This window comes from Gasterosteus aculeatus, chromosome 21, assembly GCF_964276395.1.
Source record: "Gasterosteus aculeatus chromosome 21, fGasAcu3.hap1.1, whole genome shotgun sequence".
NCBI lineage: Eukaryota > Metazoa > Chordata > Actinopteri > Perciformes > Gasterosteidae > Gasterosteus > Gasterosteus aculeatus.
In genome coordinates this window covers 18,550,491-18,570,488 of record NC_135708.1, presented here as the reverse complement: position 1 = coordinate 18,570,488, position 19,998 = coordinate 18,550,491, and the positions used below count along the sequence as shown (strand labels likewise).

The 19,998-nt window shown below is 45.4% G+C and overlaps 3 protein-coding genes across 5 annotated transcripts; 2 read left to right on the top strand and 1 right to left on the bottom strand.

Moving 5' to 3' along the window:
• The first annotated feature begins 673 nt into the window (after positions 1–673).
• acbd5a (acyl-CoA binding domain containing 5a) lies at positions 674–6,245 on the top strand. The gene is made up of 14 exons (XM_078096129.1): positions 674–811; positions 1,098–1,239; positions 1,514–1,634; positions 2,236–2,308; positions 2,393–2,510; positions 2,614–2,646; positions 2,860–3,111; positions 3,195–3,383; positions 3,597–3,691; positions 3,780–3,978; positions 4,062–4,261; positions 4,669–4,728; positions 4,839–4,948; positions 5,027–6,245. The coding sequence occupies exons 2-14, from the start codon at positions 1,143–1,145 to the stop codon at positions 5,037–5,039; spliced, it is 1,560 nt and encodes a 519-aa protein (XP_077952255.1). The 5' UTR covers positions 674–811; positions 1,098–1,142; the 3' UTR covers positions 5,040–6,245.
• A 143-nt stretch (positions 6,246–6,388) lies between these two features.
• On the bottom strand, positions 6,389–12,033 carry mastl (microtubule associated serine/threonine kinase-like). Of its 2 annotated transcripts, XM_040166816.2 has the most exons (13): positions 11,700–12,033; positions 11,471–11,608; positions 11,244–11,383; positions 11,049–11,137; positions 10,849–10,955; positions 10,601–10,754; positions 10,296–10,441; positions 9,046–10,059; positions 8,612–8,753; positions 8,466–8,480; positions 7,794–7,907; positions 7,586–7,687; positions 6,389–7,205 (listed from the first exon to the last, which is right to left on the bottom strand). In XM_040166816.2, exons 1-13 carry the CDS (start codon positions 11,862–11,864, stop codon positions 7,048–7,050), a joined length of 2,484 nt encoding a protein of 827 aa, XP_040022750.2. In that variant the 5' UTR covers positions 11,865–12,033; the 3' UTR covers positions 6,389–7,047. The 2 variants fall into 2 exon arrangements, with proteins under 2 accessions (XP_040022750.2, XP_040022751.2); XM_040166817.2 differs by lacking the exon at positions 8,466–8,480.
• Positions 12,034–12,379: 346 nt separating this feature from the next.
• On the top strand, positions 12,380–19,052 carry LOC120811463 (ATP-dependent zinc metalloprotease YME1L1). Of its 2 annotated transcripts, none has more exons than XM_040166819.2 (18): positions 12,380–12,779; positions 13,409–13,528; positions 14,102–14,270; positions 14,432–14,533; positions 14,629–14,738; positions 14,863–15,013; positions 15,156–15,239; positions 15,502–15,675; positions 15,822–15,974; positions 16,067–16,199; positions 16,285–16,347; positions 16,662–16,774; positions 16,914–17,069; positions 17,161–17,312; positions 17,425–17,551; positions 17,641–17,714; positions 18,043–18,129; positions 18,237–19,052. In XM_040166819.2, exons 1-18 carry the CDS (start codon positions 12,744–12,746, stop codon positions 18,387–18,389), a joined length of 2,157 nt encoding a protein of 718 aa, XP_040022753.2. In that variant the 5' UTR covers positions 12,380–12,743; the 3' UTR covers positions 18,390–19,052. The 2 variants fall into 2 exon arrangements, with proteins under 2 accessions (XP_040022753.2, XP_040022752.2); XM_040166818.2 differs by having other exon boundaries at positions 12,489–12,779; positions 15,156–15,263.
• Positions 19,053–19,998: the final 946 nt, after the last annotated feature.

The window sequence follows — 19,998 nt, the reverse complement described above, 5'->3', positions numbered from 1 at the left end:
GGAAATAAAACATTTTCACTTTTTAAAAAACGTTGTATTGCCTTATTAAAAACATGTAATGAGAATAAAAGACAGAAAAATTAAACAGCAAAAGAAACGCAATGTTCTCCATTACTGCATACACTGCGACGGTGGATTCAGGATTTCTTTGGACATTTATTAATTATTTAGGCCTCCTATGCCTATTGAAACAACATTTATTTTCTTTTTTTTCAGTTATACATGTTAATTACACATATTTACACTGTGGCCAAATCAAACGTGATATATATTTAAATGACAAATTATTATTATTTTATTAATCAATTTGTGCTTCAATTTCAGACAATAGTATAAAAAAACATTAAGCAACTCATTCCAGATCTAGTTCCTTTTTTTAACTGCGTGTGGTACTCTGAAATAAAGACACAGTGAGAGCTCTTTCTATTTTCTCCGCGTTTCCCCACCACTCTTCCAATTGTAGAATAAACATGGATCCTGAATGCTGCATTATGGGAAGTGTGGTTTTACCCAACTCTTTGGATACGCTGGGATAAAGTTAGGTATTTGAGATGAAATCTAAAAATAATAACACAACGTTTCTTATCTTTCACTTGATCATAGCTTTTCTGAGTTGTTTAGCCAGCATTTACAAAAAATCTTCCGCTCGAGCTTCGCAGCGGACGCCAACGATTGAGAAGCTTGTCGGAAATGTGGATGTACTGCAGAAAGACTACAACTCCCGTAGCGCACCGCGGTCTGTCTTCACACCACTGTTCATGGCGTCTGGTTGAAGGGTCGCCTTCTGACGAGCAGCCGTCGACTTTAACGGGTAAGCGTCGTCGGCCTCCAGCGCTTCCGTCGACGGGACGTAAGCGTTTCGCGTCGTATCGAGCGCGGATACCGGCGCGCTTAGAGGTGTTGTCGCACCGCAGGTCGGCGTGTCCTGGGTACACAAACCGACACAAACCTCCCACCGGTGGTTACAACAACAACAACAGCAACTTGCAAGTTTAGCTAACGTCAGTTTACGACGGCGGCGACAGAACTCTGGATTTATCAGCTGGAAATAGCTACCGAGAGGTTTATATGTTGTGTGTCATATATTGTGTCCGTAGGGTTTGTGTTGACCGGCTCGGGGAGGTGGTTCTGGTGGACTCAACATGGAGGTGGAGTGCGTCGAAGCGGAGGACGGGAGGCGCTTGACCCTGCTGAGGTTCGAGGCCGCCGTCAAAGTGATCAAGAGTCTGGCCCCGGATGGTGAGTTCACGGCGGCACGATGGTGTCCGACCTGCTTTTAAATGACGGCGCAACAGCTCGGTCTACTTTGCGAATTAAAAAAAGAAAAGAAAATGGGGTTAATCCACTTTGCTCAGAGTGTGCAGAGATTTTCTTCCCCCCGCCAGCAGTCTGCATCTTAATGCAGAAGCACTTTAAATCTCCTCTCGGATCCATAACAGAGAGGAGAGTGCTCAGAAAGCAGTTCCACTTTGCACACGTTCAGTGTGAAATGTTCTTTATTTCTCCCCCCCAGGTCCCTTTCAGCCCTCCAATGACATGATGCTCAAGTTCTACAGTTACTACAAACAGGCCACTGTGGGCAAGTGCAATATACCCCGACCGGGCTTCTGGGACGCGGTTGGCAAAGCCAAATGGTAAGAATCAAAGCGGAGATAAAAGTCAGTACGTTGTATTTATGGCCTGTATGTATCTTATATTAAACGGATCTCTGTGGGTGCTACAGGACGCAGGTCCTCACTACATTTTATTATCGTAGAAACCTTTGGGATCTGTTTTCATGCATGTTGCGCAACTTGTTGCTTTTGGCCCACTTTCACCCCGCTGTGCAACGCGCCACTGCGTCCAACACCGTCCAACACCGTCCAGCTCCGTCCGCTGAGCTTTCTGACTGACTGCTCCGCCGACGTTTGTCTCGTGTTGCGTCAGGTGACCTCTGGACTGTGGGAACGTAACCTCTTACCCACTTCGCAGCAAGGTTTCGCTCAAGGATTAGCACGTTCATCAGAGTGTTGTTAAAAGTCACTTAATGACCAGACTGACCAATAATTTGCTGCGGTTCTGTCAGCTTTTCACCCTCGGCTTACAAAGAACATGATCACTTCAAGTTGAAACCCAATTTTGATGAAATTGACACTTTATACTTTTTTAAATTAGTGATTTTTATGAGTTAACGGATATAATTCCTGTAATAATAGCATAAATAATAATACAGTTTTTGTTAACTGAACGGTTCAGGGACGCATGGAGTTCTCTTGGAGACATGCCGAAAGAAGATGCGATGGCAGCCTATGTAGACGAAATGAAGCTGGTATGTAAGGACTTAATCCAAATGATTACATAGAAATAATAACATAAATATCCCAGTGAAACTGTCCCTACATTTGACGCGTAGATCCTGGAAGGAATGCCCATGACGGACGAGGTGGAGGAGCTCCTGCGTGTGCTCGGCCCGTTCTACGAGCTGATCGACGAGAAGAAGAAGATCACGCAGATATCCGACCTGAGCACAGGTCGGTTTTAGGCCCCGCCTCTTACCTGTTTGTTCTTGTGAAAGCCAACAGCAGCACGCAGGCCTTAACCTTTTTTATGATTTGCCTCTCGCCGTATGCTCAGCCCGTTTGACACGGTTTGCTAGGCAACTGGAAGGCAAGTATATTCCCCGTGTGGCTATAAGTGTTATAGTTTGGCCCTTGTCTCGTGTTGTAGCTCCGATGCTTTAGGTGCTTATTAGCTGTCATGTTGCGCATGTCCAATTAGCAGAACAAGGGGATTATCATGTAGATGAAGGTATTAACCTCACCCTTAAAGGAAGTGTTGTATTTGTGTTGCGTTTTAACGAAGTCCCGTCGCTTTGCACAGGCCTCGGCACAATGTTGAATTCAGGGCCATCGAAGAGCGTCGCAAAGAGCATCGTCAGAACGATGAAAATGAACGGCACCCTGGAGACTCTTCCTGCCAGGCTGCAATCAGAGGAAGTGAAGGAAAAGTCAGAGGAGGAGGAGGCGGCAGAGGAAGAAGAAGAAGAAGAAGAAGAAGAAGAAGAGGAGGCAGAGGAAGGGGAGGAGAGGGAGGAGGAGGAAGGCAAAGTATTGATACGGGAGGTCCGCAAAGGTAACAATGTTATAAATATTTTGTCAATAAATATTGTCAGGAAAACCTTTTGTTGACCTGATTTTTTTTTGGTTTCATTTCAGACAAGAAATCCGCAGCCTCTCCGCCCAAGAAGAAGAGTTCAGCCAGGAGACCCAAAGCGCCGTCGAACGGTAAACTGGTCAACGGCGTCGCTCATCTGACCAACGGGAATCCCCCCAGGGCCGCCCTGAACAACGGGAGCCCCCGGGGGGGTTCCTTCGGAGAGACTCTGCTCAACGGTCACCACTCGGGTAAGGTTCCGACCTCCACTGAGGGATCCGCGTTCGCCCGAGCCGGTGTGTCAGCATAAGCTGCAGGGCCGCATTCCCCTGTTAACACTTCGAGTGCCCCTGTGACACTTTGTAATGGAACCAATGAGTGACTTTGCTAAAATGGCACACTGAGCACGCGCGGCCGTCCTCCAGCTCCATTTTCACGCTGCGCTTTTACTGTGGCGATCTCAGATGCCGGCGTGGAGGTGTCCGGTCCGAGCCACCTGGCCAGCGACTCCGACAGCGAAGTCTACTGTGACTCTGTGGACCAGTTTGGCCAGGAAGAGGCGAGTTAACATCCCAAAGCTCCTTGTTTAGTGCAGCGGACTCGGCGCTTATCAACAAGTGCACTCCCCCCCCCCCCCCCCCCCTCAGAGCACAGAGCACAACCGCTCTTTCGACGACCTGGATGAAGAGGAGAGTCACGTCCCGGGTCTGGAGGAGCCACAGATTGATGTTCACGGTGCACCGCGGGGCATCAGGTGTGGAGGAGAAGATGGAGAGAGCGGCGGAGCGATGTCACAGCGGCCGAGTGAAGACAGGCCGGACGGCTCTTTGGTCCGAAGGGGACGTGGTACGCGCGTCCTTTCTTTTTTTTTTTCTTTTTGTGGTCTGCAGATTGAACATGCTGATTTTATGTCATTTCCGTGTTTTTAGGGTCTCGCGGCGGCGGCGACTACGAATCTCTGGTGCCCGGGTTCGGGGCGGGAGACGGGGACGGGGAGCGCTGGGGGGGAGCTGCAACGCCGGCGGGGAGCCTGAATGAGCTGATAGTGGTGGCGTTGACTCGACTGCAGGAGGACATGCAGAGCGTTCTGCAGAGGCTGCAGACGCTGGAGGCGCTGACCGCCGGCCAGGTGACGCCTCTCCGCCCTCACAGATGTTTGTCCAATATGACAGTAATTTAATCAGCGCTGGGGCTTTTCAGATATTTAAGATCATCTCAAAGACTGAACAAGAAGTAGTTTCTGTGTTTTTAAATGGCCATTAAAGAGGGCAATGTTCTAAAAATAATCATACACCCGAATGCATCGTCAGTGAATTCTGATATCGCCATATTTCATACAATTTGTAGAAATGATCAGTATGTTCCTCAACCACACTATTTTAATTTTGAATCCGTATTAAATGAGTAACATGGAAGAGCACACAAATATGAGGGTTTCGTGGACAGAAGATAAGGGTTTGTACTTTGACTTTCTAAACACTGGTGACAAAAAGAGAACAAACATACTTACTTTGTTTTCATCAACACTCCCTGCAGACCCGATCGATGCCTCTGCCTCCAGCGTATGCATCAACCGCGGCGAATAGGAGGAGTCGGGTAAACCTTATAAGATGCATTGCTACACTTTTACAAGTGATTAAAAAGGTTCACTTTTCCCGATGACCCGGAGCAGTTTGACATGAAATCATGTTGATCCTGTTCTCCAGAAACCGTCCTGGTGGCCTTTCGACATTTCCCCCACCAGTTTGGCCTTTGCGGTTATCTGGCCCTTTGTGGCTCAGTGGCTCATCCGCCTCTACCTGCAGAGGAGGAGACGGTATTCTTCTACAGAACAACACAGGCATGAATATCAAAACTGCTCTACCTGCTTTTAACTTCCTGCTTCTGTTAATAGGCGGATCAACTGAACCTGCTCCAGCACAAACACTGATGGGCGTAGACGGCCACGAGGACTCCTCTGTTGTTGAATGATGTGCCCCCTTCTCCCCTTCTCCCCCCTCTCCTCCTGCTTAGACTCACAACCACGTAATTTGCTTATGCACTATGAAGAATGCACCGGGACTGCAAATAGAGTGAGAGGAAGACGTACTGTGGAGGTGGAATCAGAATGTGTGGCGCTCGATGCCTCTGAACTGGGATCTTTGTCTCTGCAACGACTGGTTTGTGTTGAGGGGGGGAACTCGCAGCATTTTTTTTTTTTTTATAAACCTGGAGCAGCGTTATAATAACTTTTATCACTAAGGTGGCTGTGTTGCACATAAAATAGGCCCGACACTTTGCGGTTTTGAGCGCAATGCTTGCTGAGGTTGTACATTTTCACGATTATCTTTTAATTAGTTGCCCAGAAAAATGCTGCTATAATAAGAGAAAAAGAGTTTAGAAGGGAGGATTGAATGTAATTATACTATGTGTGATTCTTCTAAATTCTGATAAGTTAATATTTATTGCTTTGAGCGAGTTGTGGCCAGATTCCAGGCGTAGAGAAGAGGTTAAAGTTAGACCGTCCATCTGCATATCAGAGAAGTGCTCTCCATTTAACATCTTTACCAAATAGAAGTGCCTCAACATCATAAGGTACCCCCATACTGTAGGTTGCATTGTGGTTTCTTATGTCGACATATTGTAGCACAACTGTTCCAGTTCTGGACCAAATTAACAAGAATAATTTTTTCCTAATGAGCCATGAAGTGGTGAGAATATCAGCTGTCTGATCAATAACAAATATCACCTGTCACTGTTCACGCTGTTCAGATTTTCTCAACTGTATCCTTTTAATGTGTGATGTAAAATGTCTGTGGGAAGATTGAGTACGAGTGATGATCATTAATGGTTTGCAAAGCAGTGAGATCTATATAAATTGTAATAGCTGTACAGTTTAGATTAAAATGCAGTATTTTAATTGCATTCCCATGTATTAATGATATAGAATACTATATAATTGACAAATTTGCTTCTGCAATAGCACTAATATTTACAGAGCCATTATGTTTTAATAAAGAAGTAATATTTACCTTTGTACTGAAATGTGCTAAAGCTTCTCACCTCCTCTGCCTGTGGACAGAGCGGAGTCTGCATGTGATAATCCAAGCCGCAAATAAAGATTCTTATTTACATTTTTCCAGATTATTTCTAATTAATTGATTTAATATTAAAGGAGATTTGTTAATGTGCTTTCTTTGAGAGCTGTGAAAATACAACTGAACGTTTGTACGGCAAAACGCTGAGCAAAGGAACAAATTCTTAAAGCCACAGTTAATATACTTTAAGGGCTTTTAATGAACACTTTAGACCTTTACATCTGGTACAATGGAGATCATGTTGCAAACAATATTTTATTTGTATTTCACCTTTTTCTTAGAGCGAACAAGATTGTTCGTCTAAAAAACTTGTGTGGAAAACGGACACATCAAAATGACAAACACGTGACATAAAAGCAGCAAAAAAACACAAAGTACTCTAAAACCAAGGACAAGATTTACATATAAAATAGATTATCATGAATATATTACCATGTTTTTCTTCAGCACCCTTAAAGAGAAATTCAGGGGACCCGCCCACCTAGTCATCAACACAACCCTTCATCAACATATACAGTTATCTTACATTTAATCAATACAGGAAAAGGAAATCAAAGCCTATTAGGGAGGTAACGCAGTAGCAAATACTATCCTGCTAGAATAAGAACCTACTTTTAGAACAACTGTGATACAGAGATTTAAAACAAGCTTACTTTCTGCAGCTCGTAACTAAATGAGCAGACATTTAGTTTCGTTTGCGCAGGTAAAATGTTTTAAAAAAACAAGAATGTTACAACCCTAAAAAGAGAAACAAATCAGAATCCATTATGGGGCATTTCTGAATTGTTACGTGTCTCCAGCGGACAAAAGTTGAATAAAACTGTTAAAGGGAGCGACTCTACAGACTGAAGCCGGACACGTCGATGTGCTGAGCGCTGTTTCTCGCGTCAAAGTACGAAGTGTCGGTTTCGTCCTCTGGCTGAGGAATGAAAGGCATCGGCTGGTTCTGCAGGTCGTCCCAGTCCAAGCCCTCGAACAGGGGGTGGCACTTGAGTTCTAGTGGAGGGACGATTGAGAGGGGACAGGTGTTCAAACGAAGGCCAATATTAGTGTTTTATTAAATTAGAGGGTGACTAGAAATAGAAAAGACCCAATATTTATATTTACAACCACAGAAGGTTCAGTAAAATTCTCATTTCTCCCAAACAAATTACATTTGCTCTGTTAAAAACATTACTAGTTTTTTAAACATTGGGGCGAGTGTAATTCTAGGGAATTGTGTATTCCGTTGATTTAAATTGTGTATTCCGTTGATTTAAATTGTGTATTCCGTTGATTTAAATTTAAACTTTCACCACTAGATGCCAGTATTTCCCTCACGGTGCTGCTTTAAAATTGAGGAAAATAAAAAAAGAATGAATAAAAGCGTCCCTCACCCTTCAGACCAGCTCGTTTTCTCGTGTCTACGGTCAGAAGAATTTCAATCGCATTTCTTGAGTTCACACACAGTTCTTCCTCTTCCTCGGGCCAGGGAATATCTAACAGTAAAAACAGACAAAAAAATGCTTTACTAACACGGCGAGCATCTAATACAGATTTTGCGGTTTAGTTTGGGACATTTCTGTGAAAGAAAACTGAACAAACCTTTGTTGAGAATATTGTGAAAGACCAGCTGAGGGGTCTCGTCGTTGAACGGCGGCACGCCTGTGAGGAACTCAAAAAGACACACACCAAGCGCCCACCAATCCACCATGCAGTCTGGATGGAAGCAAAGGAGAGACTCGTTTCATACAGCCGCCGGCTCCGGACCCCTCGGACCCCCCCCCCCTCTGTGAATCGGGCCACACGGGGTCCTTCGTGCCAACAGAGTGACTGTTCATGGCTCCAAACAGCAGCAATCACGCTACAGAGCGGCAGCGTGCCACTGAACTACGACCGCCAGCGTGTTGAATGAATCCGAGCACGTGCAAATCGATCGGTTATCAATAGACCACATTGTGCACGGAAAATGCTCAATGCTAAAAGCTAAATTAACCCCAAATCTGCAGACCTAAAAAGTCTTTATTCCAGTTAAAAGCACGTCAGGCTGATTTTCCAGCTGTTAACCATGTGATTAGCTCTAATGTTAGAAATGCCTTTAAGATGCTGACCTGACCCCCCCCTTCCCGCTGATTGGACCCACAGTTTGTAGACAGAACCAGAACCAGCGGGGAAAGAAGACCCGGGGAAGCATCAGCTCTTTCGTTCTGCCGTATTAGAAGGCTGGGTGAACATGCGAGCTCGCTTGCACAAACAGCAACGTCATTACAAACTTACCGCGCGGGCAACTTCCTGAAACTCAAAAAAAAGAGGACGCCAGTCACAAACTACAAAGCCCACCATCCGACGTCTGAACCACCTGTTTGGGCTTTTTTTTTGGTGTTTTCGGAGGTGCTTGGAATTTGGAATTTCACCACTCTTACCGTGCGGTTTTCCCAAGAGAAGCTCCGGAGCCAAATAGTCTGGAGTTCCTAAGATTTGTGCGCCTTCGACGGGCAGCGCGCCCCTCCTGACGCTCTTTGGGGTCCTGAAGGGGGTGTGAGAGGTCGACATGGGCTGAGGAGTCTGATGCGAGGGGGAAAGAAAAAGGAAATGAAAAATGACACGACATATGATTGCATTAAAAACCCTCCAATAAATAACCTGTAAGATTTGTACTAATTATACTGTAATTTCTTTGAAGGGAACTCAAAATCCACCTTTTTAATCCTCTGGTGTTTCCTCAGCGTAAATTGTATGAATAGTTGCACTGTGCACATTGAGTTCCATGGTATTTGTAAGAAAGTCTAATAAAATTAGGACGTGATTGGGTTCCTAACCGTTCTGCCTTTCTCATCTTGTGTCCTTGCACAATCACCTGATAGCTTGAGCCGTTGGATCGCAGCCTTCTCTGCACCGGCGTCACGATGCCGGAGGCGGAGTGGTGGGAGGCCGCGTTGGAGAAGTCCATGGCCTCGATGGAGCCGACGCTGAACCGGGACACGCCGGACGCGTTGGAGCGGTTGATGGAGCTGCAGTAGCTGCGGAAGGCCACGATGTTACGCGGCTTGAGGAACGAGGGCGACTGTCCGACCCCGGCGAAGTCATCGTGCAGGTTCAGAGCGGAGCACTGAGATCCCCGCCGGCCAAAGTTACCCGGTTTGGGTGTTTGGGACGGAGTTTGTGGGAGCGACCCGGTGATGAACGAGTTGTTATTCCCCTCGGGCTCCGCCGCGGCGGAGTTGTTCCCTTTGGAACGCTTGCGCGACCCGAAAGGGGCGCGGCTGTCGATGGTGAGAGACGTTTCGTGCACCGAGCCGTCAGAGTCGAGGCTCAAGCTCCTGCAAATGTCGCGGTTCCCGTCGAGTGGCGACGTGGAGCCTAAGCCGGACAGGTCTTTGGCGCCGTCGTCGAACACGTCCTGCGGCGGCTCCTCCAGCTCGCCGAAAAGGCTCTTGGTGCAGGCGATGGGGCTGGAGCGCTTCGGGATCCCGATCCCCTTCGAGGAGGCCAGGAAGTCGTCTATCCGGATGGTGCAGAACGTTCCAGTCAGGCCGGTGTGGGACCTCGCCGTCTCCTCTGGGACCGCGCAGCACCTCTTGTAGGCCTCGTTGCTCTTCTTGGCTTGGCTGTCCCGCGGCTCGGGGCTTCTCTCGACCTCACAGAATTTTCTCTTCAACGACGAGGCCGAGAGACCAACCACGTCCGCAGATGTGGAAAGCGGCTCCAGCTGGTTTGCGGGAGGCCTCTTGCCCGCGCGGTGGTCTTCTGACAGAGCGCCGGCGGCCCTGTCAGAGAAGCCAAAGGCGGCCATCTTTGCGGACTCCTGCTCAGGCCGCCTGGACTCAGAATGTCGTCTCACCTTCTGTTCATTAGCATGTTCGTTTTCTTTCTGAAGAAGAAGAAAAAAAACAAAAAAGAACAATCACCATAACTAATAAAGTCATATCGTCAGTATCCAATTCAAAATGTCGGCAATGAGGAACTATTTCAAACTACGTAATAAAATGGAATGACTTGAATTAAGATTTGGAGGTGAATAAGTTGGTCAGGACAACGCTAATCAAAGCATTACATGGTTTAATGGAGTGTACAATATCATACAGCTACAGGATTGGGGTCACTGACCTCCTCGCACTCCCACAGTGGACTGATGCCGCATTCGGTGTCGGTGCTCCCTGCACTCATCGTCTCAAACCTCTTCCTGGTCTTCAGCAGTGAGGGGGTCAGATTCTTAGCCAGGCAGTGAGGGCTGAACATCATGTTTTTGGGTCCTTTAGAGACGATCGAGAGAAACTTCATTGCAAGCAGGACCAGGGGGTCGATACTACGCACAGGCCTTTTATCAATAAAAACTCTTTAACGCTACAACGCTAATCAATGGGAGGAGAAAAGCCATGAGGCGTCTTTCTTGGATAACTACCGCGACGTACCGGTTTTCCAAGGAAGCGGAGAGTACGGACTATCTTTTTTCTTCATCATAGGAGAAGCGAAAGAGCTACTCCTCGGTTTTATTTTGCCACAGGACATGGGACTGGACACAGCGGATGCGCTGCTGTGACGCTTGCTTTCTCCTGTAGGTGAATTCTGTGTTGATTAAAACGAAAAGGGAGTCATTATTCAACGGAAACTACATATAAAGTACGCGATTCTCGTGGCAAAGTTATATAAATGAACTCACAAATCCAATGGTGCTGATTAGAGAGAGGACTTGACCCGGGGTGCGGGAGTAATCTTGTCTGGGTTTCGCCAAAGATGGAGTAGTGAGGATATCCATGAGACTGAGCTCTGGTAGAAACACAGACGAAGTAAAAGGAAATATTAATAACATTACAAGCAGGGAAGGTCACAATTTGTTCAGGTGTCAAACGGGGCTCATACCATGGTCAAGCTTGACTTTAGAGAGGCCAAAGTCTGTCAGTTTGATGTGACCTTTGTTGGATATAAGCATGTTATCTGGCTTCAAGTCCCTAAAGGAAAACATGTCATTCAGATAAATGTCCAGCTCACACAAAACATCCCAACCGAAGACTTGATTTATCAGTATTACACACATGGACAGACATTGATTTATACCTGTGGATTATACCGTGGCGGTGGAGGTAGTCCAAAGCCAGTGCAACCTCGGAAATATATTTTACAGACATGTCCTGGTCGAAATAGCCATAGATGTGAAGCAGAGATTTGACATCTCCACCAATGAGGTATTCCATTAACTGCGAAGTGAAATGAATGTAAAACATTAAATTCACTTAAGTATTTGTGTTTTGCGCAGATGTCATTATTTGATATGTGGGTGTTACCAGATAGATCTTGGTTGCAGTCTGCAGGGAGTAAAACAGGTGAACCACAAAGGGGCTTTTGCTCAAAGCGAGGGCGTCTCTCTCTGCCTTCATCTGACCGGTCATGTTTTTGTCAACCATGTCGGCTTTCTTCATCACCTAAAGAAGACCAAACAAACAAAGAGGAAGTTTTTAACTATGATGAGCCGAATGGAATAAGTCAACGTTGTCGAGGTCCAAACAGACTCACCTTGATGGCGTATAATTGCTCATTGCACTTCTTCCGTGCGAGGTAGACTTTGCCAAAAGCACCGCGGCTGATGGGCTTCAAAACGATGAAATCCTCGATGGAAGGAGGCTTCGCGATTTCCAACGACTTATTTCCACCGGAGTCCTGCATCTCATCCGCGTCCATTGTTATTGAGGGCCGCAAATCTAATCGATTAGTTGGGTCGCGTCCGCAACAGCCAGCTAGCTCAGCGTAAACACTTGCATGTTAAAACAACAATCTAGGGTTTGTTTTGAATTTTTGAATTCGCTGCCTTTTGGGGTCCGCTGACGTCAGTTCCATTTAGTTGTACAACTATCCGCCTGTGTGAAAATCAAAAATGTTTCTCGATGTGGGATGAGATTATATAAGTATTATACATAATAACATTTTTTAAATCAAGTAACTATATATAAAATAAAATATTCTGTGCATTCTTTATGTATTTTTTTTATTTGTTTTTTTCATCACTGTTTTTGTCAGGTTTTATGTTTTGTTTGGCTATTGAGTATTAAGATTTATCAAAAACCTTATTGTATTCACTTGAGATTTTTATATTTTAATTGTAATCAGGCAAGAGAAACACACACGGGAAAGAACTAAGTTAACTTAACGTTGAATATAGAAATTGTGTCAACAGTTATCCAAGCGTATTATCCCTGGGAAAGAGAGAGAGGAAATTTAAAAAATAATATTAATATTTGTGTCGTACATTTGTTGTAAAATGTGTTTTATTGATTCAACGTTAATCCTAATAAACCTGCCGTTTGGGTCCTCAAAGAATGATGTGTTGTTGCAAGATGCACCCGGTAGTAATCGAACATGACGTCATATTGTAGTCCATTTGACCTCCGATGCCGGGGAATCCATTTGCAGTTTGTTAGCTAAGCTGCTGAAAGTTGTGTAAGAAGGAAAACAAAAGGACATCCCTCCCAGAAGGACTGGTTGTTTAGCATTTTTAAGAGGGTCTCTCCTCACACATCAACCCCGCCACAGCTCCTAATTCAGAATTATCATTCGGCAAAAATGTTTTCGCTGTCAACATCGTTTCAGCCACAGCAGGTAAGCGGGCTGGATAGCCCGTTTTTTTTTATTAAGCTAGCTAACGTTAATGTGCGTATTCTTGTGTCAGCATAACGTCTTTTAGTTAACGTTGGCGTTTTACGGAAAGTGCACTCGTGGGATACGTTATCACAATAAGGAGCTCGGCCGTTCGTTGTAGATAACGTGTCTTCTGTTGTGGTCAATGACAACCTAGCTTGGCTAACGTTAGCATTGACAAGCCAACGGCAGATCTCTACATAAGCAACGCACGCTTACGTCACGTTGTCATCGTGAGCTACTTCACAGCAGCGAGCCCCGACGATCAACGCGTGTCGATTGTGTGTGTTACTATATCTGATATGTCTGGGAAGAGGCTAAATTCCGATTTTTAGGTTTGTTACTTAATTTTCAAAGAGTTCACGTTACACAACTGTCACATCTGACGTACGTGCGCCATGCTGCTCTCGCAGTGGGAACGAGTTAAAATAACATTAAAAACAACCCTCCCCCCCCCCCCCCCAATGTCCTGGCTGGACGAATCACATGAAATACCCTTTTAAACATTAACTAATGCGTGTGTTCAGTACATACAGTGTTGATCCAACCGTGTGCGTGTGTGTGTTCCTCATCCACTGTTTATCTTTCAGATGATAGTGCCCCTCAGCCAACTCATCAATGCCCTCCACTCCCTGAAGAACTCAGCCACAGCTTCAGTCCAGACGCTGCACAAAGACTTCTTTCCAGAGCACAGTTCGTATCTTAAAGAGGTGAGACGGACTCCACGGATACGTTAAATAATCCCAGTGTGGAAAAAGTATGTCAATGTTTTCACCCTGTTGTGCTGAACAACAAAAATCTCACTGTCCACCTTTGACATTAGGCAACAGGGGCAAACCAATAGTTTTGTAACCAAAGACCTTGAATATGTCTGGACAATTTATGATGATTAATCACACCAAGCAAGATGAATCCCTCTTGTGTGAATAGTTATTATTATTATTATCATCCTCATTCATACAAGAATCATGTAAAAAGGGGAAAGGATTCATGTTGTTTTTTGCCATTGTTAGACACACAGTAGTTAATAGAATTGTTATTATTATTCTTTTTACTAGTCATTCCTAACCATCCTCTGCCACATTGTATATTTCATCTTCAAACTATTTACTTTGCCCATTTCAGTGTAGTGACGCCGGGCTAGCCTGTGAAAATCTCCATAAGTCGATAACAATATTTCCAAAGATGTCTCAGAAAGTTTTTAAAGGCTCTGAAAAGCCACCTGTAATTATTGTCCTATAAAGGTGTCAATAACTGCTACTCTTGCTGTCCTCTCGTTGCAGCCCAGTGTGAGCCTGAGGGATCTGGGGCTCTCCGAGATCCGGGTGAGTCAGCTGGATGAGCTGGTCCGCAGGTTATTGCCTGTGTCCGGACCAGAGGAACCTCCTGCCGGTTCCTCCATATGGAGGTCGAGTCACGTTTCTGCCGACAGCTTCTTTCACAACAAACATGGTGAGCATCTCAGGTCTCCCGACTTTGTATTTTCTCAGACAGTCCTACTCTACGACAAGATGCCGTATCTGACACGATTTGTTACGATCGAAAACTATTTTGACACGGTTGTAATTTTGTTAAATCATGTAATTGTAACAAAGCTCTTGTTCGTCTGACAGGGTTTTCACAGAGAAGGATGGGAGTTTTTGGCTCCCATGTTTTCCACAGACAATACCACAGTCCTCTAAGAGAAGCCTGCTCAGAGCTACAATCATTGCCTGGTGAGACACTGACTTTGATTGCTTGATCTGCTGTGTGTGATACATGCTGGACATGTTAAGGTTTTTCGGCTGTCCCAATGTGTCTCTGTTTTAAGTATGGGTCCAGAATCGGGGCTTCAAGACTCTTCAATCAAGGACCAGACGAACAGAGTCTGGTTACGACGGTCCGGTGGAGTCGGAGGCCTACACGCCGTCCTTCATGAAGGTCGGCGAAACTATCGGAACCTATTAAAAGGAACTCTGTGTTACCATAATAATTTGGGGGCGGGGGGTAGAATTAGGAAGTGAGAAGGGGAGTTCTAACCGACCAACTCTGTTTCGCCTCACAGGGATTTCTTCAGAGGGAAAAGGTCCCAGAAGCACAATCACTGGACGAACTGACGAAACAAAAGAACGTTCCCGTTAACCAGCAGGAAGCTTTCAAGACGGGTTTCACCGAGGGCTTCATGAGGTCTCAGGCCTTCACTCAGAGAACACAAGGCATGTAGCCAACGGGCACTACGGTTGTTGTTTGTGAAGAAAAGGAAGCTTCTATAGTGAAAAGATTCAGGGTGGTCTTTGGGCGTCCGTGCCCTCCGATTGACATAAACAACTAATATTTGTCTGTTCTCTTGCTTTACAGACTCTCTGAGGAGAACCAGGTTGATCCTATTGGTCCTTCTACTTATTGGTATTTATGGATTATCAAGATCCCCGTTTTTGTCGGGTAAAGGCTCCTTTTCTGATGCTGGTTTGTTTCAGTTTTTACTCTCTACAATGCTTGTTGCCAATTTAATGTGTAGGTAATGACTTGCATTTAACAATAACCAATAAGACATGATGCCTCCGCTCGATGTGTATGTCGAGTTTCACTGATTCTGCTGTGTAGTAATCCTCGAATATCTTCATCCTCTATGTATATTTTCAATACCAGTGTGCCGCATCTCTGGCGCCATTTCACTGAGCCGGTTGTATTTTGGATTTCACAGTGAGGTTCCGCACCACATCTGGTCTTGACTCGGCAGTCGACCCCGTCCAGGTGAAGAATGTGACATTCGAGAACGTCAAAGGCGTCGAGGAGGCAAAGAATGAATTGCAAGAAGTTGTCGACTTTCTCAAGAACCCCCAAAAATTTACTGTTCTGGGCGGAAAACTGCCGAAAGGTATTTTATGTTTCCTCCACATGTCTCATTTCTTCTGTTTTCATTGTGCAGGAAGTTAAAGCACACATGTGGCAATGTGGTCCTGTCCTATATGTTTAAATATGCTGCTGTTTTATTCTAATTTGCTGCCCCTGCTGTGGTCTCAGGGATCCTCCTGGTCGGCCCACCAGGAACAGGAAAGACTTTGTTGGCCCGGGCCGTGGCTGGAGAGGCCGACGTGCCTTTCTACTACGCCTCCGGATCGGAGTTTGATGAGATGTTTGTGGGCGTCGGTGCGAGTCGAATCAGGAACCTCTTCAGTAAGTTTGCTCAATGTGAGAAAATGAAAGGCGCCAATTCAGCCTGTAGCGAAGCGACTACAGTCTCTGCCTTTGTCTTCCTCGGTTTGCAGAAGAGGCCAAAGCCAACGCTCCCTGTGTCATCTTCATCGACGAGCTGGACAGCGTCGGTGGGAAGAGAATAGAGTCTCCCATGCATCCCTATTCGAGACAAACCATCAACCAGCTGCTGGCTGAAATGGATGGGTCAGTTTTATGCCTTTTTTTAAACTGCAGAGTGTAAAAAAAGACACTAATCCCTTCTAACATTCAATGTTCTGGTGTTTTACAGGTTCAAACCAAATGAAGGTGTCATCGTTATTGGCGCTACCAACTTTGCAGAGGCTCTGGATAGGTATTTATACATTCCACAGATGTTTAGCTAGGTTTTGATTTCAGTAGAGTGCTCCGTTTGAAATCAGGTAAATCCACACATGTAGGAACAGTTCGTGTCACTCTGTGACCTTTACCTTCTGACAGATGCTGCGGGCTGTTTTTATCCTTTCTGTTATTGTCCTAGTTCCCCTGTTACTATGTTTGACTGGAATCTTTTCATGCACTCACATTTAAATTAAATTTTGGCTTCTGAAGAAACCGTCAGAAGTGTGACATAAAATACTTGAAGCGGTAAAGTCTTGTAACTTACCGGACTTTGCTGCTACTTTCAAGCGCTCTTGTGAGGCCCGGAAGGTTCGACATGCAGGTCACTGTCCCTCGCCCCGACGTGAAAGGACGCACTGAGATTCTCAAGTTGTACCTCTCCAAGATCAAGATGGACCCGGGTAGGTCTCAGACATGTCAACTAAAACCGCTTCAAAGCGATCAGAGCTGTAACCCTTTTGAGAAAACCTTCTGTTTGCCTTCCCTCTAAAGGACCGCGTTGTCCCCTGAACACTGAACCGCTGTGTTACTCTTTTACAGCCGTGGACGCGTCGATTATTGCCCGGGGCACAGTGGGCTTCACCGGGGCCGAGCTGGAGAACCTGGTCAACCAGGCCGCCCTGAAGGCCGCCATGGATGAGAAGGAGATGGTCACGATGAAGGACCTGGAGTTCGCTAAGGACAAGATCATCATGGGTGAATACGCAGCGGGTTTAGATCCGCTCTGCGTCACGTGAGACGGGAATGTTTTTTAAACACACTCTTACTCTGTTCCTTGGACTGCCAGGCCCGGAGAGGAAGAGCGTTGAAATCGACAAGAAGAATAAGACCATCACGGCCTACCACGAGTCCGGCCACGCCATTGTTGCCTACTACACCAAAGATGCAATGCCCATCAACAAGGCCACGATCATGCCCAGAGGCCCGTCTCTTGGCCATGTGAGCTGTTGTTTTGTTTTTCTCGCTCTCTACCAGCAACGTTTGTCATTTGTTTTTGCTGTTGGCGCTAAACCTCCAGCTCACGCGTTATGTCCTCGTCCCTGTCCTCCAGGTGTCCCTGCTCCCCGAGAACGACCGCTGGAGTGAGACGCGAGCCCAGCTGCTGGCCCAGATGGATGTCAACATGGGCGGCAGAGTGGCAGAGGAGCTCATCTTTGGAGACGAGTACATCACCACTGGTGCGTGAACACAATAGTCCTCCAGTCCTATTAAATAACGTCCTCCAGCTGCTACGTTCTGTAACATTGTGATGCATTCTGCTTTTTAGGAGCCTCCAGTGACTTTGACGGAGCCACCAAAATAGCAAAAATGATGGTGACCAGGTTCGGCATGAGTGACAAGGTAACTTTTTAATTCATACGGGTAGTGAGTGAACTTCCAGCGACATAGATAACGTTTTTTTTACAAACGGTGCTTTTGTTTACAGTTTATTCAAATGTTTGCACAAAGGCACATCTACAAATGTACATCTAAATGTTTCTCTCCATCGGAGACTGGAACACTGGCGTTCTGTTCAGTTGGATTCTGCAGTCTATCATTAGAATAACGTATAATTAAGTCTAAGACCTGGGAAGAAAACCCGGCTCAGAATGATCACGCTAAGTGACGCATGCTTGAGAAGGCCTGTTGTTCCTTCCACCTAAAGGATGTAATTTGGGTTTTGTTGCAGCTTGGTGTGATGACCTACGGTGACGTGACCAAGCAGAGCCCCGAGACGCAAGCCATCATCGAACAGGAAATCCGGGTGCTGCTGAATGTAAGTGTTCCCGCGGCGTTCGCAGATGGACTTTTAATTTAATTTGAAGGTATCCATCTCCTCCTTTTAATCTGGTTCTTATCCACCAATCTCCGTCTCCCGTCCAGGACTCGTACGAACGTGCTAGACACATCCTGAAGACTTACAGCAAAGAGCACAAGAAGCTGGCGGACGCCCTGCTGGCACACGAAACTCTGGATGCCAAAGAGATCCAGATGGTGCTCGAGGGCAAATCCCTGGACCAGCAGTTGATTCAGTAGAGATTTTAGACTCTTGTATCATGTAAATATGAAGCTGTGCAAATACGCACAGGCCCTCTGGGAGGCCTTGTATTTCCTTTGTCTTTTTTTTCTCCATTTCTTTCCTGTGTTTCCTGTAGAGAGCATCTTTGGTTTCAGATTTTAAACGCACTCAGTGTAACGGCGTGGACATAAATATTCTACTATAGTAGGACGTTTGAGGTGTCCTTCACTGTGTAGTAGTCGTTTTATGCATCAGTCATGTTTGGTCTAAAACAAGGTTCTCAGGCAAATGCTTTTGACAAAGATCATGTTTAATCGAGATGAATGATTTCATGTAGATCTCATTTAAAGTTCGTACGGACCGGTGAGCACCGTAGGATTTTGAAGTACCTCCACCTGGTGTTCCATGTGGCTGCAGCAGAGCACAGCTGATGCCGCTGTTCACATTAGTTTTCTCTCTGACTGACGTCTGAGATGCATCAATTTGTTCTTATTTATTTAAGTGCCCAAAGGTTTTTCTTTTTCTCAAATTAGTGATGTGCCCTATTTTAAGCTCACATGTAGCGGATCAATTTTGGGAAATGTATATAAACATACGCGCTATGTATGTGTGTGAAAGGATCGAGTTTGTGCTTCACTTTGTTCCTTTTTGGAGCTGAAATAAAGGTTACCTTTACTCTGGGATGTGTTCTGTACATGACAAGTGGAATATTCAGTAATATTAGCAACTTAATATAAGATAATATAACTGTAGCGTATGTGGCTAACGTGTTAGCAGACTGTCCCTTATTTACACATCCAAACGGAGACAGTCGCATTCATTAAGGGAATATCTGGCGCTTTACTGCTAAACGCTTCACTGATGGCAGCTGCACAGATGATTACAAGTTGCTACGGCTGGAAATGAAAAGCTGATGACAGCTGCGAGACTGAATTAGAGAAGTTGATGGTGTTAAAACCACAAGCAGAGGGGAAGCGCTGAGTCGGTTCATCATTCAGTGACACCTTTCACTCAGTCGGCACATTGTCAGTTTTCAATCCAGCTGACTATTTCAGACCCTTCTCATGCTAAAGCATAATGACAAGAGAGACGATGTAATATAATATTATTTTTGATGCTCCTGGGAATCTAATGCTGGAATAGATTTTGGTGCGTTGTCTGTTGTGAGTCAATTACATTCACCAGTGTAGCAATAACAAACACATTGTGTTATTACAATTTTATGGGGGGAAATTGAGTCACGGTGGTTGATAGAAGTAATTAATTTTAGCAAAAGATGGTTTGAATATGTTGTGAGGGTTTGAATATTATTTTTTTGTTCTTTTTTAAGCATAGGCTTTAAACACACCTTATCAATGCAGTCTTGTCCTTCATACGGACGCTATGTTTAAGTACTTTTGTCCTTTCACTGATGATGTGACCACAGGTTCCTGTGTAAACGAGCAGTTAGAGGAGCTCGTATTCTGCCAGTGATAAGCAGAATTAGAACAAACAGGTATTCCCCGGTGCCTTTCAATAATCTCCAGTTTGTGTTACTGCATTTAGTTCCAGATGAAACTGAGAAGCAACAAGGCAGAGCATTGTTGTGTCCTCGTGTCCCTTCTCATGGCACAATGTTTAAAAAGG

Coding starts and splice junctions, on each gene's coding strand:
- acbd5a (XM_078096129.1), top strand. CDS start 1,143: ATGGAGGTGGAGTGCGTCGAAGCGGAGGACGGGAGGCGCTTGACCCTG. Junction 2,309..2,392: donor ATGTAGACGAAATGAAGCTG/GTATGTAAGGAC, acceptor TTTGACGCGTAG/ATCCTGGAAGGAATGCCCAT. Junction 2,511..2,613: donor GATATCCGACCTGAGCACAG/GTCGGTTTTAGG, acceptor CCGTATGCTCAG/CCCGTTTGACACGGTTTGCT.
- mastl (XM_040166816.2), bottom strand. CDS start 11,864: ATGGACGCGGATGAGATGCAGGACTCCGGTGGAAATAAGTCGTTGGAA. Junction 8,754..9,045: donor CCAACGGCTCAAGCTATCAG/GTGATTGTGCAA, acceptor CCCTCGCATCAG/ACTCCTCAGCCCATGTCGAC. Junction 7,206..7,585: donor AAAACGAGCTGGTCTGAAGG/GTGAGGGACGCT, acceptor TCCCTCCACTAG/AACTCAAGTGCCACCCCCTG.
- LOC120811463 (XM_040166818.2), top strand. CDS start 12,744: ATGTTTTCGCTGTCAACATCGTTTCAGCCACAGCAG. Junction 17,552..17,640: donor AGACGAGTACATCACCACTG/GTGCGTGAACAC, acceptor TCTGCTTTTTAG/GAGCCTCCAGTGACTTTGAC. Junction 18,130..18,236: donor AAATCCGGGTGCTGCTGAAT/GTAAGTGTTCCC, acceptor TCTCCCGTCCAG/GACTCGTACGAACGTGCTAG.